The following is a 16,761-nucleotide window of genomic DNA, read 5'->3' on the forward strand; positions in this document are numbered from 1 at the left end:
CATCTATTCCGGCCTTTGTATTCCCTCATGTTTCTTCCCGCCATAATCCATGCATGTCCCCCTTCTTACTGGTCTCTCACCTAATCTGAGTCGATCTCGTGGGATTTCCCACTGGGACGAGTCATACGGCAGGTATTCGCACTGCTCATCCATGGGCACCTCGCCCGGGTCCATGATGATTGACAGATACCCCGTCTTAATGTCTGCTGGGTTGATCTGAGAGACACAGAGACGTGACTTATAGTTGTAATCCGTGCGGGAAATGAAAAATGAACGCACCCTGAGAGAAATGTTAGCCTGAGTCGTTCTCATAGACCCGGATCTTTTTCTGTGGTAATGATGTATTATGTGACAGAGTGAGGAAAATAATAAACGGCAATATGGGGACTCATCATGCTCGTCCTTGTGATGAGGGTTAATAACTGTGAATGGCGTAATTGCACCCCCCCAAATAGCTCCATTATGAAGGTGACTTAGACGGAACAGAACTGTGGTGAGTCAGAGTTTAGCCTCTCTCACAGACACTCAGACACACAAGGTGATAAGACCTCTGACCCGTTTCACATTGCAGAATATGAGGATGAGTAAAGCCCAGAAGAAAACAGCGATGACTCCGGTTCCGATGAGGATGACGATCTCGACATTTGCCTTGTCGCTTGAACCTACAGGCAGAAAGGAGAGCACTTAAAGACGGGGACATTTTGTAACTAACTGCTGATTTTTTTTTTAAAAAAAAACACCGCACAACATTTGTGAGGTCAGGCGTTTTTGGAGTTTTTGGGTTATAGACGGCCATTGGTTCATTCGTATTACTGCAACTCCGAGTACTCCGAGTTAAAATCCATAATTAGGAAATGGAAGTAACCTTTGGCACCTTTCTCGGCCTGCCAAGTGCTGGACATCGTCACAAAGTAATTGATCGGGAAGGAAGAAGACCGGTGAAGGAGGTCACCGAGATGCCTGTGACCACTTTGATGGAGTTCGGATTTTCCAACATTAAGTTGTATAACATCCTCATCAGCAGTGTAGTGCATCAATCATGACTTACTCCACCAACAGATGTTATGGGACATTCCATTGACTTTAGGGCAGGGGTCTCAAACACGCGGCCCGCGGGCCAAATGTGGCACGCAGGACACTAGTTTGAGGCCCCCGCCTTGATATGAAAGTTTAATGTTAGTGCGCCCCGCGCAAGTTTGATATGGATGCTGTATGGTATCATGTACCCAGAAAAAATTATTACGTTTGATTAATGTTCATGTTAAAGGTTAAATAACTGTTAATAGTTATCCTCCCTATCCGTGTGGAAGTGGTAAGTTTTTGGCTATTTAAGTTTAAAGGAAATAACTTGAAGGCTACCGTTTAGGTCGCTAGCTCTCTAGTTTGCGAGTTAGCATGTGTCTCAAGACCCTGCAGTTGCGCAATATGTTGTACATAAAAAGAGTATAAATGTGACTATAGTCGTGTTTTGTCATGTCTACAGGGCTCTAATAATGCTTTGTTCATTTTAATCTGAAAAAAATAATTTGTCTACCCACCAACTATATGTGGTTTCTTAAGTTTTTATTATTTGCCGTTTTATTATTATTATTATTATATTTATTTATTACTGATTGATTTTCTTTATTCTTGATTTGTTTATTTATTTTTCATCTTATTTTTGTGTAGAAAAATAAAAATTAAGATATTTGAGAACAGTGGAATGTTTTATCAGAGCTTTTATTGTAGAAAATCGGAACCAAAGCAAAGTTTATTCATTTTTCTGTTTTTAATAAATGCGTTTTTTTTGGAAAACCTGATGCGGCCCAGCCTTGCCCAGACCCTAGCTCCAGTGGCCCCCAGGTAAATTGAGTTTGAGACCCCTGCTTTAGGGGGTAACTAGTTTACAATCAACACCATCGGCCTTCCTCCTGCCATTTTGGCATTGAATCTTTAAGGCGGTAATGAGTAAATCATCAATATACTGTAATCGATTTTGGCCATGAAGCTATTGCATTATTCATCTTGCGTACAAAATTGCACTAGCAGTCAGTGACTTTGATTTTATTGCATGGAAACGTGCACGCCTGCAGCAGTGACGGGTGAAAGGTGATTGATTAAAATTCAGACCTCACAAGTGGTATGTCGGCAGTGAGTAGGTTTCTAGGTGATACTGTCGTCACATATTGTGTGTGTGTGTGTGTGTGAGTCTCACCAATGACGCGGATGGTCGCTGTGGAGTGTACGCAGCCACGCTGGTTGCAGGCTGTGCAGGTGTAAAGGCCGGCATCCTCCTCTCTAACACGCTGGATGCTCAGCGTGCGGTTTGAATCATGGAGTTGGATCCCTGCAAGGAAGTCACGCACGGCTTACACACAAAGTCCCCTTTTATTGTCTCAATTACCGTTTATCACCGTTCTCTCCATCCTGTTCCACCTTCAATCTATATTCATTACCTCAGCATCCTGTGTGCTGAACTGCATGTCCCAGCAGCCCCTCTTAAGGAGCTGTCATTCAGACCGGGAGACCGGCTGAGAAATGTAGTGAGTCATGTCTAGTCGCCTTGTAGGCTCTTTTTGCTCTGTGAGTCCCTCAGAGCGAAAATATACGCACGTTACAAGTCTGTGCAAATATTGTTTGTTTGTTTATTGAACTGTACATAAGCGTGGGCGGCTGGTGGATGGACTTCATAACACACATAACACACATCTGCCAAATACTCAAGTCCCTAAGTGAAAACGTTCTGTCGTCACTCTCCCACTCGTTTAGGTCTAAGTAGCAACCTGCAAGTTCACAGCAACTAAACAAACTCCTAAAAATACACCATCTATAACAATGTGGGTGTATGAGAGATTGTGTGTGTGTGTAGGTTGCCAGGTGGGTGATGAGCTGCTGTGCAAAAATATGTACCACCTACAGTAAGATTTGTTGCAGCCATTCCAGAACATACCCCCATCATCATTAATATGATATTTTATGATTAATTGGCAGATCTGTAGCTTATCATCATACCTGCAGTATACTCATAACTAGTACTATTCTGTGGTTGCATTACAAAATAAGAGAAGTTGGAGTGAATCCTTCTTAAAACTCTTAGAAAATATAATACAGCCGGGCACTGCCCTTCTCTATTCGTGCAAAAAAAATGATTTATGACGACCGGAGACGGTTGACTCACTCACTGTAGGAACGAAAAATTCATTTCTTTTGACTTCAAACACAACTGAAGTTATCTTAGCAGAGAAATATTTTATTTGTTTTTTTTTTCTCAAGGGAGGCAGCTTCACATTTTGAAAAACCTTGTTTCAGATGCTTATGATGCTGAAGTTTTTGACATCACACGAGATGGTGGTTTGACTCTTGAAGCATTTTTTTTTTGTTCGTACTACTCAAAATCTGGCGTGTTTACATTTGGAGGTTCTTGTGTATTTTGGATTCTTCCACTTTCTGTTTTTACTTGTGTCAGTGAGTCAGTCGGATGAATTATTGGGAGGCGGTGGCTCAGGCGGTAGAGCAATGTCGTCCAGAAACCAGAAGGTTGGCAGTTTAATCCTCACCTCCTCCAAACTGTCAATATCCACGTATACATGGATCCAAATATTCCAATTGCATTAGGTTTATTCGGAAAGAATCTAACCTTTGTATACACCTCATTCCGAAAGAAAAGTGCCAATCCGAATGAACATATAATCGGATTCACAGGGGTGGAATATCCCTTTCTTGTACCCACTCATAGTGCGTTCTTCTTCATTGTGTTTTTTCTTCTTCTGTTGTTTATTGGTGGTTGGCAAGTAGCTTTCGGTGTGCATTACCGTCATCTGGGGAACAGAATCTGAACCAGGGGTCTCAAACATGCGGCCCCTAGGATAAATGTGGCCCGCAGGACACTAGTTTGAGGCCCCCCGCCTTGATATGAAAGTTTAATGTTAGTGCGGCCTCTGCAAGTTTCATCACTTTTTGGTGTTTTCCTTCAGAAGTTGTTGAAGAATTAGACCAGGGGTCTCAAACACGCGGCCCGCGGGCCAAATGTGGCCCGCAGGACACTACTTTGAGGCCCCCGCCTTGATATGAAAGTTTAATGTTAGTGCGGCCTGCGCAAGTTTGATATGGATGCTGTATGGTATCATGTACCCAGAACAAATTATTACGTTTGATTAATGTTCATGTTAAAGGTTAAATAACTGTTAATAGTTATCCTCCCTATCCGTGTGGAAGTGGTAAGTTTTTGGCTATTTAACTTTAAAGGAAATAACTTGAAGGCTATCATTTAGGTTGCTAGCTCTCTAGTTTGCGAGTTAGCATGTGTCTCAAGACCCTGCAGTTGCGCAATATGTTGTAAATAAAAAGAGTATAAATGTGACTATAGTCGTGTTTTGTCATGTCTACAAGGCTCTAATAATGCTTTAATTTTAATCTGAAAAAAATAATTTGTCTACCCACCAACTATATGTGGTTTCTTAAGTTTTTATTATTTGCCGTTTTATTATTATTATTATATTTATTTATTACTGATTGATTGATTTGTTTATTTATTTTTCATCTTATTTTGTGCAGAAAAATAAAAATTAAGATATTTGAGAACAGGTGAATATTTTATCAGAGCTTTTATTGTAGAAAATCGGAACCAAAGCACTGAAAAAGTTTGTATATTTTTCTGTTTTTAATAAATGCGGTTTTTTTTTGGAAAAGAAAAGAAAAACTGCCAATACAAAGTCATTCCAACAAATGAAAGAAAAACTCAGCGAAGTCGGTATCACGTGATGGTGTTTACGCTCTACTGGGCATGCCCCATTGACTATTCTGTTTGATTATAGCGCGCCTGTAGACAAGAGATTGGAATATTCCTTTCCATGTATACCATTGCTTTTCGGAAAAGTCATTCGGAAAGATTCCATTCGGAAAGAGGAAAAACGCATGTAAACGTGGCTGCTGTTGTTGTGACACTTGTGTATCTTGCCCCCGGTGCTGCCCACACTAGTGTATGAATATGAATGAGCATTTGGTAGTGGTTGGACCTTGAAAAGCTCTGTATAAAATCCAGTCATTATTATTATTATTATTATTATTATTATTAATAGTTTTGGCTTTCACACCGGATGCAACTCCTCATCGGACCAACGCCTTCTGCCTTATGTTCCCCTGTATTTTGTATCAGTCCTACTAATTACAATGCCGGGGGTTGACCCCAGTCTCCATGCAGAATGTGTTCCCACACACCTGACATTTGGTGGAGTGGCTGGTTATCTTTGAACCATGTTAGACGGGGCAGGGGTCGTCCTTCCACGTCACACTCCATGCGCAGCGATTCGGTCACATTCACAGTCTGGTTGGTGAGGCTGCGCTTATATCGAGGTGCCTCCAAGCCTGAGGAGAAAACACACTGAAGTTGATGCAGAGAAACAGCAGTACGCATTGTGTGTGAACTATCATTGAAAAAAAGAACAGTAGATTGTGCATAATATCCATCCATGGTTCTCATAGGACTGCAGAGGGCAAGGGTGAAAAAAAAAATCCTATTAGAGTGTATATCTCATAAGCACTCATGAGAGGTTAGACTGTGTGAATAAGTGTACATTTTGTGTTGTTCAGCCCCGCGGCGCCTCAGCTCGGCTTTCTGTCCCATTGATGTTGCCACAGCCAAGCAGGTACACATCCTGTTAATGTGTGTGCAGACTTGCGTGGGCTGCTCTCTGCAGCGGTGTGCATTTACTACTCTGCAGACAAGCCTGCTGTGTATTTTTAAGGCTGCGGTGATTATATAGCTATTGTGTTCACGGATGATTGAGTGTGATGCATCCATTTCTTTTATCCCTCACCTTTCACTGACATATATCGGAACAGACAGTTCTTCTCGCCACTCCGTCTGCTCTGAGCTTCACACACATAGTGACCCTCATCTTGTAGTTGTATAGCAGGGATGGTAAAGTCCAGGACCCAGCTGTTAGACTGTCGCTGGAAAGATAGCTGTCCGTCAAGAGCGACGGCGTAGAGGTGCACGCTTCTGCAGTCCAGTTCCTGGGGCTTGCCCTGCAGGGCAAGCGGTTCCAGGCGGTACCACTGCAGCTGCTCGTAGGTATAATTGTCTGCACTGCAGCTTAAAGACGCTGTCTCTTGCTCCAGAGGATTCTCAGATGGATGCACATCCACACGGAACCCCTCAGGGATGGCTGTAATCATACAAAAAAAAAACATGAAACAGGAAATCTTGCAATACAGAACTTCCCTAAAGGATGTTTTGAAGCCTTCTTCAAGTAATGTACAGTCAGATGCTTCTTTTTGACCTGAAGCTTGAGCTGTGTCCACACTTCTGTCATTTACGGAAAAAAACAACCCACACCTTGCATCGAAGGAGAAGTAATACAAAACATGCATCAAACTTCCAGCCTTTTTGTGTGCCTGTAGCTTTAATGCTAATGAGCTGTCTTTGTCCATATATACACCGGTCAACATCACAGTGGGAACAGTCGGAACCACTACAGTCTACATTCATTCATTTTCTACCGCTTATCCTCACGAGGGTCGCGGGGGGTGCTGGAGCCTATTCCAGCTGTCTTCAGGCGAGAGTATACCCTGGACTGGTGGCCAGCCAATCACAGGGCACATATAGACAAACAACCATTCACACTCACATTCATACCTATGGACAATTTGGAGTCGGCAATTAACCTAGCATGCACGGGGAGAACATGCAAACTCCACACAGAGATGACTGAGGGAGGAATTGAACTCGGGTCTCCTAGCTGCGAGGCCTGCGCACTAACTACTCATCCACTGTGCAGCGTATACCTACATTATATTATTATTTATAATAATAATATAATACATTATAATATGATGAAATATAATAATACAATGAAATGGTCATAAAAATAGGACATTTGTGGGTGTCTAGCAGTGCCTTTGTAACTTCTTCTTCTTCTTCTTCTTCACCGCCCAGTACCCACGAACCCCCCCTAACATTAATTAGCATCCACTCATCTTCATCTTCAACGATTAGTCACAACATTCGAGCAGTTAAGTGCGTTTCTTCTCTCTGCTTTTCATGATGTTTGTTTTCTCGTTTATGGTGATGGCTTTGGCTTTTCTGACACTTAGGAGACATAATGACATAATGTAAAAAGTATGGATGCTCCAATCGGGGTTTTATACCCCCATCATGCATAAGTTAAATCAGTTGATATCAATCACATGGATTAATGATCAATTTTTCAATTTAGTTATGATGAGGGCTGCACGGTGACCAAGTGGTTAGCGCGCAGGCCTCACAGCTAGGAGACCTGAGTTCAATTCCGCTCTCGGCCATCTCTGTGTAGAGTTTTCTTAGAGTATTCCAGTTTCCTCCCACATTCCAAAAACATGCTAGGTTAATTGCCGACTCCAAATTGTCCATAGGTATGAATGTGAGTGTGAATGGTTGTTTGTCTATATGTGCCCTGTGATTGGCTGGCCACCAGTCCAGGGTGTACCCCGCCTCTCGCCCGAAGACACCCGTGACCATAATGGGATAAGCGGTAGAAAATGAATGAATGAGTTATGATGAGTATTATTGGCCAGGGGGTCAAAAATATGTCGTTACTAATAAAATTAATAATGAACTCATTCAATCCCAAAAGACAATCCTTCAGCACCGTCCATTTTTGTCGATTTGATTGATTTTTCAAGGCACACAGACTATTGGATTCTATGGCGACATCAACTTGGAACCTACCAAAAGAAATATTAAAGGGAACCAATTATGCTCATTTTACTCATTTTTTACTTGAGATGACTCCTGTGAGTGCCATACTCTTGCAACAGCGGCCTATTCAATAATACATCCATGTTCTTTGGTCAAAAATGATGTTGCTATTGAATATTTTAACACCACCTTCCAAGGCTGTGTGCACGAAAGTACTGACATCTCGAACTTGGATGAATAACACTAAAATGAACAGCAAGAGTCAATTTCAGGGAAGGATAGGAGGCTACGACGTACTCACTGGTTACATAGAAGTAAATCAGTCGTTCATCTTTCCCGACTTTATTCTCTGCGGCGCACTTGTACAGGAGCGAAACACTAGCGTTGCGAATCTGCAGCCGGCTCACAGTCTGTGAAGATGAGAGAAGGCGGAGTAAATATTCTATAATTCTCTGTGAACAGACATCAAGCTGATTGTGTCCACTGGCTGGGTTGAACACAGCAAACTTCACTCTAATGGGAGTGAAAACAACACTCGTGTGTCAGTTTCCCTTTGTTTTCCTGCACTGATTTCCTCTCATGTGCAGAGGTGAGGACGTGCACATGTGCGTCTGGGTGTGTTTACACGCAATCCTCGCAGGAAAAGCCTGCAAAGGAAGACTGTTCTAAATATTTCTACTGTGGAAATGGGTCTTGATTGACAAATTATGTTACGGAGCTCAGAATTTGGAACGCTCCTATAAAAACATCCCGGTTCATAGATGAAACCACTTATTGAAAATGCTTTTCTTTCTCGCATTCTGCAACTTAAGTATGAAAATTAGAATTTGCAAACCTTTTGTCGTCCGTCCACGACTTCAACTGATGTTTCAATAGCATCCACTTCGTTCACGGACTTTTCCAAGCATATGTCCTGCCAGTCCTGACAGTCTGGGGTAATGTCAGCGCGGGCCTTCCTGTGTGGTCGTACCCTGGAAACACAGAAACACATTGATGTGATCTCCCCTCATTCACATGCAGAGCATCAAACCAGATATCCTCATATATGTTATGAGATTTTTTTTTTTTTTTTTAACCCCCCACACACATGCCGGTTTGCCTTTCATATCTCAAAATTGACAATCACTTCTTGAGATGCAGTCTTATATGCATCATACTAATGACACTTGCAGCACAATATTATTATCATCACCTCCAGGTACTGATCCCTTTAAGGAAAAAAACAATAGGGGATTTTTATCTAATGTCTACAGGAGTCACCATGATAATATGCCCAGCGAGGGTTTCATTCAATACCCTGCCAAATAAACACATGCAGCACCGAAGATCATGTATTTTCCCATAAATTCATTTAATTGTAGTGACAGATTCATTTGGCATGACATGTTCTCCATTATGCCATTCTAGTGGCGAATCTAGCAACTGTTACTGACTATAAAGTACATTTCCCATGATGCATAGACAATGTTCAGGACTGAAGTGGAAGACAATATCATACAGTAAAGTCTCGTTATATCGATATTCTCGGGAGTCGGAAAAAATACCGATATAACCGGACTATCCATATATCCGATCCTGTGCCGAACTGCATTAAAAGTGGGCGGATCTTTGATATGGCATGTAATTTTCTCCTTGAGTATTGCATATCTAGCATGCTTTTGTACTACAATACATTTTGTACTACAGTAAATAAAAATAAACTTACGCTGTAGTGATTACCGGTTACCGGGACATAATTCACCCCGGAACATAATTCACCCCGGAACTATCGATAGGGAAGGTGTTGCCACCCGGAGGGGTAGGCGCGAGGGACGGGTGTTTTCCGCTGTGTGTGCTGCACTCTGGTGGTGGAAGTGTGGAAAAATAAAGTTGACTGGAAGCAGCCGTTCGCCGTGTTCTTTTTTGGTATTGAAATCCTTAAGCAAAGATTGATTTAAGCTGCTTTTGTATCGATATAAGCAGACCAAATTGGCTGGCGGGAGATGAAAAGGGCATCGTAGTAACCGGATTATCATAATAACCGTGTATCGTACTAACGGAGCTAATTATATCATAAAAGACTAGAAATTTGCCGGGAAATGAAAATAGTATCGTAATAAGTAGTAATTCGTTTTAACCGATATCGATATAACGAAACTTTACTGTACTACAGTTTCCATCTATCCATCACTATCACCATGGATTTAAAAAAAAATTTTGTCGAACCTGTTGGAAAATTATCCTATACTTATTCCCAAGTGCTCCGAAACTGCTTTAGGATTTACATATATGCACAAATGGCATCTCACAATGTTTTAAAAAAACTCCTTTAAAAAAAATCCTGGATCCAGACGGTGAACCAGATCACTCCCAAATGTCCCATTTCCGACAATTCCTAAAAATTTCATGCAAATCCAATAGAACTTTTCAAGTTATTTTCAACACAAAGTCAGTTTTACCACACATTGACGACAACAATGGAGGTAAATATTTCACATAACTCAATAACTAACTAATCTTTTTGTGAATAAGTCATAGACTAGGTGGTGTGAATACAAACAAGACGACAATGTGTTCCACCGGAGATATTTCATATCACCGTGTTTACCCATTAAATTAATAATAATAATTAAGGAAATGTAATTATGTAGCCTAAGAAAAGGTCAACAAAAACACACCACAGGGCTCATGAAATATCTCTCAAGAAACATTTGACGCTAATGTGTCAAAAACTAATGTGATCTACTCTCGGCACACCCACGTCGAAGGTGAGGCGGCCTTCAATAGCCTCCAGACTAAAACTCAAATGAAGAATGCTGGGTGGAGGTTAATATTAGAGGAATATAGTCAGCGTCACACCTGGGGTTAAAGAAATATGAAAAGCCCCCCCCTCCCTCGAAAAATGTATGGTTGTGCAAAGAATCTATTATAGCCTGTCAGGAGATTGAGTTCAGATGGAGAATGGGAAACAAAGCCCAGGGCAGCAAAATGTATGCCTAGCAATAAGAGTGTGTGGATGTGTGAGCGGTTGAGTTGTGTTGATGATTTATAGAAGCCTAATATGAGCTCAAAACACACTTGGTTGCTTGATGTGCATTTCCAGCACATTAGCATATGGTGCTGTTAGAGCGTATATGAGGGCTGCCGGATCATGGATAATATTATAGAGCGAGGTTGAATCCATCAGACCGACTCCAGCTTTTTGTCTTTATCGACTTCTTCTCTGCCAGTCACTCGGCTATGCTCCGTTTTTTCATCCTATCCTCTTCACTCAGCCTCACATCACGCTTCACGCACCGTGTCCCGCTACATTTATTTTTGGTTCTGTTCTATCAAAATTCCTGTTCCTGCGCTGATTACAAGTGAGTAAGGAAGCACAAGTGAGAAGTTTCTTTTTCTTACCCTCTGCTGTGGGTGCTGTTGAGAACACACGGGCTCCAGCTCCTCCACTGCCAGCTGATGGTGGGAGCTGGGAGGCCATAGGCAGTGCATGTTAGCGTCTGGGTGCTGCCGCTGGGGTAAGGACTGGACGGTTCTGCTACTTCTTTCTCATTTATCTGTGGTGAAACTGTAGTAGAAAAGAGGCAGCCATTAAGCAGCTGTAGTATTTAGTCGCTTCACAGTGTGTTTGCTGGACTGTGTGCAGTGCAACAGTGCAAACAGGGGGAGAAACACACACAGGCACTCAGAGCGAAACCCTCTTCTATTTAGATCAGCGCCAAATTGTAACCCTTCACTGAGGGCCTCCTCTGTTTTGAAATGAACCAAAACTGTATTTGGATATGGGAAAAAATTTGCACTCCATCTATTTTCTCTACTATGGCTATGCTGGAGCCGATCCCAGAGTACACCCTGGACTGGTGGCGAGCCAATCACATATAAGCAAACAACCATTCACACTCACATTCTAACTCACGAGCATGTTTTTGGAATGTGGGAGGAAACCGGAATACCCGGGGAAAACCCGCTCATGCACAGGGAGAACATGCAAACTCCACACAGAGTTGGCCGAGAGTGGAATTGAAGTCGGGTCTCCTTGCTGTGAGGCTTGCTCGACCACCATGCAGCCCACACCCCAGTTTTTGTATGATTATTTTTTTTTTGGTTTACATTTTGCTTTAATTTTTGTACACCAAGTCGGTTTTGGTAGAGTACTCAGTTTGTCCTGTATCATTCCGCAAAACATATTTGTGTGACTGCTAAATAATCCACCATGGGGCCAAAGAAAGTTGCAAGTGCTAGCATTGTGATTGAATTTGATGTTGCCAACAAGTTCCAGCCATTCATCATTTAGAATTATTTTTAATGTTTTTTGCAGGTAAAACTATAATTTAATACTAATAATTCATAATAATAACAACAATAATTTAATAATTAATGATAATTAATAATTTGATAATTTAATAATTAATGATAATTAATAATAAATTGATAATTTAATAAATTTATATTTAATAATAATTAATAATTAATAATTTAATAATTTAATAATTTAATAATTTAATAATTTAATAATTTAATAATTTAATAATTTAATAATTTAATAATTTAATAATTTAATAATTTAATAATTTAATAATTTAATTTGTTTTACATTATTTCCTATGGGAATTATTGCATATTTTCTTTGGAACTAATACAAAAATGCACAAGGTAGTACTGTATGAACAAATCAGAGGTTCTGGATCAGATGGCATGTATAGAGAATTAAAATTTGAAGAATGTTTGTCGGGAATCAAAGCTGATTTTTGGTCTCTTCAGCCTTAAAACCATTATTTACAAAAATAAGGCTAAACTTTGGTTACGCTTTTCCCTCTCTGAACTCTCCCTCTCTCAGCAGGATTAGGAATGTTTTCATGGATCTTCTAGCCCTCCAAAACAAACCTGGACAGAAAAGTAGCCAACAATTATGGGAACACAGTAATGCCTTTGCATAAACTGCAGTATGCCCTTTAATTCTGTCCCCCCCTTGCAAATATGTTTTATTTAAACATATTTTCCACCATATAAATAACACATGTGCACATGCAATGCAGCCTAATAAGGCAATTACCATTAACAACAAGCGTGATGTTAAGCTTCCTTTCAAGAGCAGCTGCGCTGTTCTTCAGCACCACCGTGTAGAAACCAGCATCCTCAGGACCAACATCCCTGATCTCCAAAGCGTGGTTAAGGTGAATCCTCATACGCTTCATCTTGAACTCGGGTCGCTCGGTAATCAGCTTTCCGTTTTTGTACCTTTAGACGTAACACAATAAAGCACAGCTGCTACAGTACCTCCAGTTGTGAGTTGTGCGCCTTCTAATTAAGTGTGTAAATCTCAAGGTGGGGAGGCCTAATCATGCTTTTAGAAATTACTTGTCAGGCTTAATGGACACAACAGGGAGCTTCAACGTACCATTGTGTTCCAGGCGTAGGGAATGCTGAGACATTTACGTGTAATTTGAAGGACTTCTGGCCAGATGTTACCTCCACCACTGGTCCACTTCTGTAGTCCAGGCTTATAAATGGCTTTTCTAGGATAAAACACATAGTCCAGTAGAGATAAGAGCAGTGAAGGTGATCCTATATACCAGGGGTCTCAAACATGCGGCCCGCGGGCCAAATGTGGCCCGCAGGACACTAGTTTCAGGCCCCAGCCTTGATATGAAAGTTTAATGTTAGTGCGGCCCGTGCAAGTTTGATATGGATGCTGTATGGTATCATGTACCCAGAAAAAATTATTACGTTTGATTAATGTTCATGTTAAAGGTTAAATAACTGTTAATAGTTATCCTCCCTATCCGTGTGGAAGTGGTAATTTATTTATTTATTACTGATTGATTGATTTTCTTTATTCTTGATTTGTTCATTTATTTTTCATCTTATTTTGTGTAGAAAAAAAAATAAGATATTTGAGAACAGTGGAATGTTTTATCAGAGCTTTTCTTGTAGAAAATCGAAACCAAAGCAAAGTTTATTCATTATTATGTTTTTAATAAATGCGTTTTTTGCTTTTTTTTGGAAAACCTGATGCGGCTCAGCCTCGCCCAGACCCTAGCTCCAGTGGCCCCCAGGTAAATTGAGTTTGAGACCCCTGCTATATACAGTAGGACATTCATTGTCAAGTATAACAAGGCAGGTCAAACAGAGTTGAAGTATGACTCCATTATGTTAATTATAACACCATAATTTAATCATACATTTCAAAATAGTCGAGCAAGTTAGCATATGTCAGTATACCCTGCAGAGGTATGGCAGCGACAAGCACTCTCACTTGCTCCCTTCAAAGGTGAGCCGGAGCGCCGTGTGACATTTCTCTGCAGGTTATTGTCCAATTAGCAAGAATAATGATACCGCATGATTCAGGCTGTAGAAAGGCATGGCGTGTAACACGTGTTTCTGCAAACATTATATTGGCGACATGCTGACAAAGAGAAGCGGATGGGCGCCATCCTACCCAGTTTATGAAGGATTGAGGGCGTAAAGACTCGGCTCATCTCAGTTTTCTGTCCCGTATTTGATCAGGAAATGTACAAATTCAGCGATTTTACTGTAGATAATGATTGTAATCATACAGAAAACTAAAACTCAAACTACTGGAAAGGAAATTGGAATGATCGATTTTTTTCAGATATTAAAATTTTGTGTATGAAGAGCATACCGTGCACCATGACCTGCATTGTTTGGCTCTGTGTGGAATCCATGCTGGTGACATTGCAGGTATATGAGCCCGTGTCCGAAACCGCAGCGCTATGGATGGTCAGGATGCTGACTGTCTCTGTGATGTGAGACAGAGATTCCCGATGGAATTTAATGTCTGCCGAGCTGTTGGCCTGGCGGGAAGAAACAAGAGGTCATTTCATGACCTGTCACTATAATTCCTGATAGCCGCTGCTTACCTGTTTGCCCGGGTAGGACCACCACATGGTCACCGGAGCGTCAAACTCCACCTGTGCTGTGCAGTTCATAGTGAGGGCCTCCCCTACTATCAGCTCCGTGGGCTCTTCGGGAAACATCTTGACGTCGTAAACCTGACTTCCTGTGTGGGAAACAGGAGAGAGGTCACAGTGACATTGTGATCGGTTTTTCCTTCCTCCAACGACCAAAGGAAGTGACTTCTCTTTGGAACAGATGGACCCTCCTACTGTACACAAGCTTACGCTGTTTCCATTGATGTGTCAAAGGACATGGGGCGGATGTTGTGATGTTTCAATTGAAGATAAAACAGAAACCTGAAGATATCTCTGGCCTCTCTGCGGTCTTTGAAACTTTGCTGTCAGTTGTGTGTGTGCTAATGTTGTGTGTGTCGGAGACTCTGTATTCTCTTCTGACTGATGTCGCTGTTACTTTTGGCCAACAGCTATGACTTTCTCTTCACCCTTGCAAGTGAAAGGTGAATAATCTCACCCTTGAATCTAGCCGGTGGGTATTTGACAAGTGAAAATCATATCTCTCTCTTTTTTATTTTAATATACTCAAAATGTAATTATGGATTCAATCCATTTGTTCTGTTTCGATATTCCGTGCACATAAGCTTTTTGTAGCGATGGAACAAAATCCAGGGAATAGCCAAAGAATAATTGGCATGCACAATTAGGTTGGCGACAAATCCAGTGCCGCATTTAGCTATTCAACAATAGTATCATAGAATTGGACCAATTAGATTTTTATGTTTAGAGCACAGAAATCCTGTTTATGACTTTCTAAATACAATTATTACAACTATTAGAGACTTGTATACATCACATAACACCCCTATAGTCACCTTTACTCTACTATTAATCTTTGTTGACACCATATTGCTCAACTGTAATGTCTACAAGATCACTGCAGGGTTATGATGAATATGGAGCGTTCAATTAAAACAAATTTGAGTCCAGCTCCAAAATGAGACCTTAGGTTCAGGTACTTATGGCAGACACGCCAGACTTAGATTAATTAACCTAGCATGTTTTTGGAATGTGGGAGGAAACCGGAGTACCCAGAGAAAACCCACACATGCAAAGGGGGAACATGCAAACTCCACACATAGATGGCCGAGGGTGGAATTGAACTCAGGTCTCCTAGCTGTGAGGCCTGCGCTTTTATCAAGACTGTTATATAGAAGGTAATTATTTCATTTCCATTTTGGTTTGATTGTCTGATATCCAGAACGCCTTTTAGTATTATCACATTTTTAGGGTGAAGGTGATTGATTCCATGTGATTGTATCTACCGTGTCAGTCATCCACCCACCCGGCCATTGTTAGAGTTTATCGTGTTCAGGGCCAGGAGGCTATCCCTGCCGGCATCTGTGTGGAATTTGCATCCTCTCCCCGTGCATGCGTGAGTTTTCCTCCCACATTCCAAAAATTGGTTAAATTGGTGACTCGAAATTGTCCATACTAGGTATGAATGTGAGTGTGAATGGTTGTTTGTCTATATTTGCCCTGTGATTGGCTGGCAACCAGTCCAGGGTGTACCTCGCCTCCCACCTGAAGACAGCTGGGATAGGCTCCAGCACCCCCGCAACTGTCGTGAGGAAAAGCGGTAGAAAATGAATGAATGAATGAATGAAATTGTCCATAGGTATGAATGTGAGTGTGAATGGTTGTTTGTCTATATCTGCGCTGTGATTGGCTGGCAACCAGTCCAGGGTGTACTCCGCCTCCCGCCTGAAGACAGCTGGGATAGGCTCCAGCACCCATGAAACCCTCACAAGGACAAGCGGTATAGAAAATGGACATTTTACAACTGATTTACAAACCTGCTCCCTTCTATTGTAGAAACATAAAATATTTATAAATACATCTTTTGGTAGCGAATCAGTTAATAGCCTATTTTCTCAACTCTGGTGATGAGACAGCATTCTGTGATTCCCAACAGCCTGTCAGCATCCTCCTATAGCCCCCCCTCAAACGTATCTTCATGTCATCTCCCTTCATTGATATTCCTTTGCCTCTTCCACCATGCTCACGGCAACCGACTGTTTGTTTACCTGTAGTGTGTATCAAGTAGTTAGCCGACTGATACTCTTTGCCTTCAATGGTGGCGACACATGAAAGGCCGATGAGCATTGGATCACTGTCGATGATGTGTCTGGGAATGGACCAGCCTCGCTTGTTGTCCCACTTCAGTCCGTTCTTCTCCAGAGGTTTTGGATA

At 41.4% G+C, this 16,761-nt stretch overlaps 1 protein-coding gene and 1 long non-coding RNA gene across 3 annotated transcripts in view; one reads left to right on the forward strand and one right to left on the reverse strand.

The window, feature by feature from the left end:
- The window catches only part of LOC131110272 (uncharacterized), a 61,760-nt gene that overhangs the window by 18,413 nt on the left and 26,586 nt on the right, over positions 1-16,761 (forward strand). The gene's annotated exons all lie outside the window — the stretch shown is intronic.
- The window catches only part of flt4 (fms related receptor tyrosine kinase 4), a 59,375-nt gene that overhangs the window by 18,403 nt on the left and 24,211 nt on the right, over positions 1-16,761 (reverse strand). The window contains exons 5-17 of the mRNA XM_058063205.2: positions 16,596-16,761; positions 14,518-14,657; positions 14,280-14,451; positions 13,035-13,152; positions 12,690-12,874; positions 11,039-11,204; positions 8,493-8,628; positions 7,959-8,067; positions 5,796-6,146; positions 5,197-5,343; positions 2,195-2,326; positions 556-662; positions 81-216 (exon numbers count right to left, since the gene is read on the reverse strand). Of these exons, the coding sequence (XP_057919188.2) occupies positions 81-216; positions 556-662; positions 2,195-2,326; positions 5,197-5,343; positions 5,796-6,146; positions 7,959-8,067; positions 8,493-8,628; positions 11,039-11,204; positions 12,690-12,874; positions 13,035-13,152; positions 14,280-14,451; positions 14,518-14,657; positions 16,596-16,761 (2,065 nt within the window). The remainder of the gene's footprint in view (positions 1-80; positions 217-555; positions 663-2,194; positions 2,327-5,196; positions 5,344-5,795; positions 6,147-7,958; positions 8,068-8,492; positions 8,629-11,038; positions 11,205-12,689; positions 12,875-13,034; positions 13,153-14,279; positions 14,452-14,517; positions 14,658-16,595) is intronic.

Source organism: Doryrhamphus excisus, linkage group LG22 (genome assembly GCF_037039965.1).
Source record: "Doryrhamphus excisus strain RoL-2023G ecotype Guam linkage group LG22, RoL_Dexc_Guam_v1.1, whole genome shotgun sequence".
NCBI classification, from domain to species: Eukaryota; Metazoa; Chordata; class Actinopteri; order Syngnathiformes; family Syngnathidae; genus Doryrhamphus; species Doryrhamphus excisus.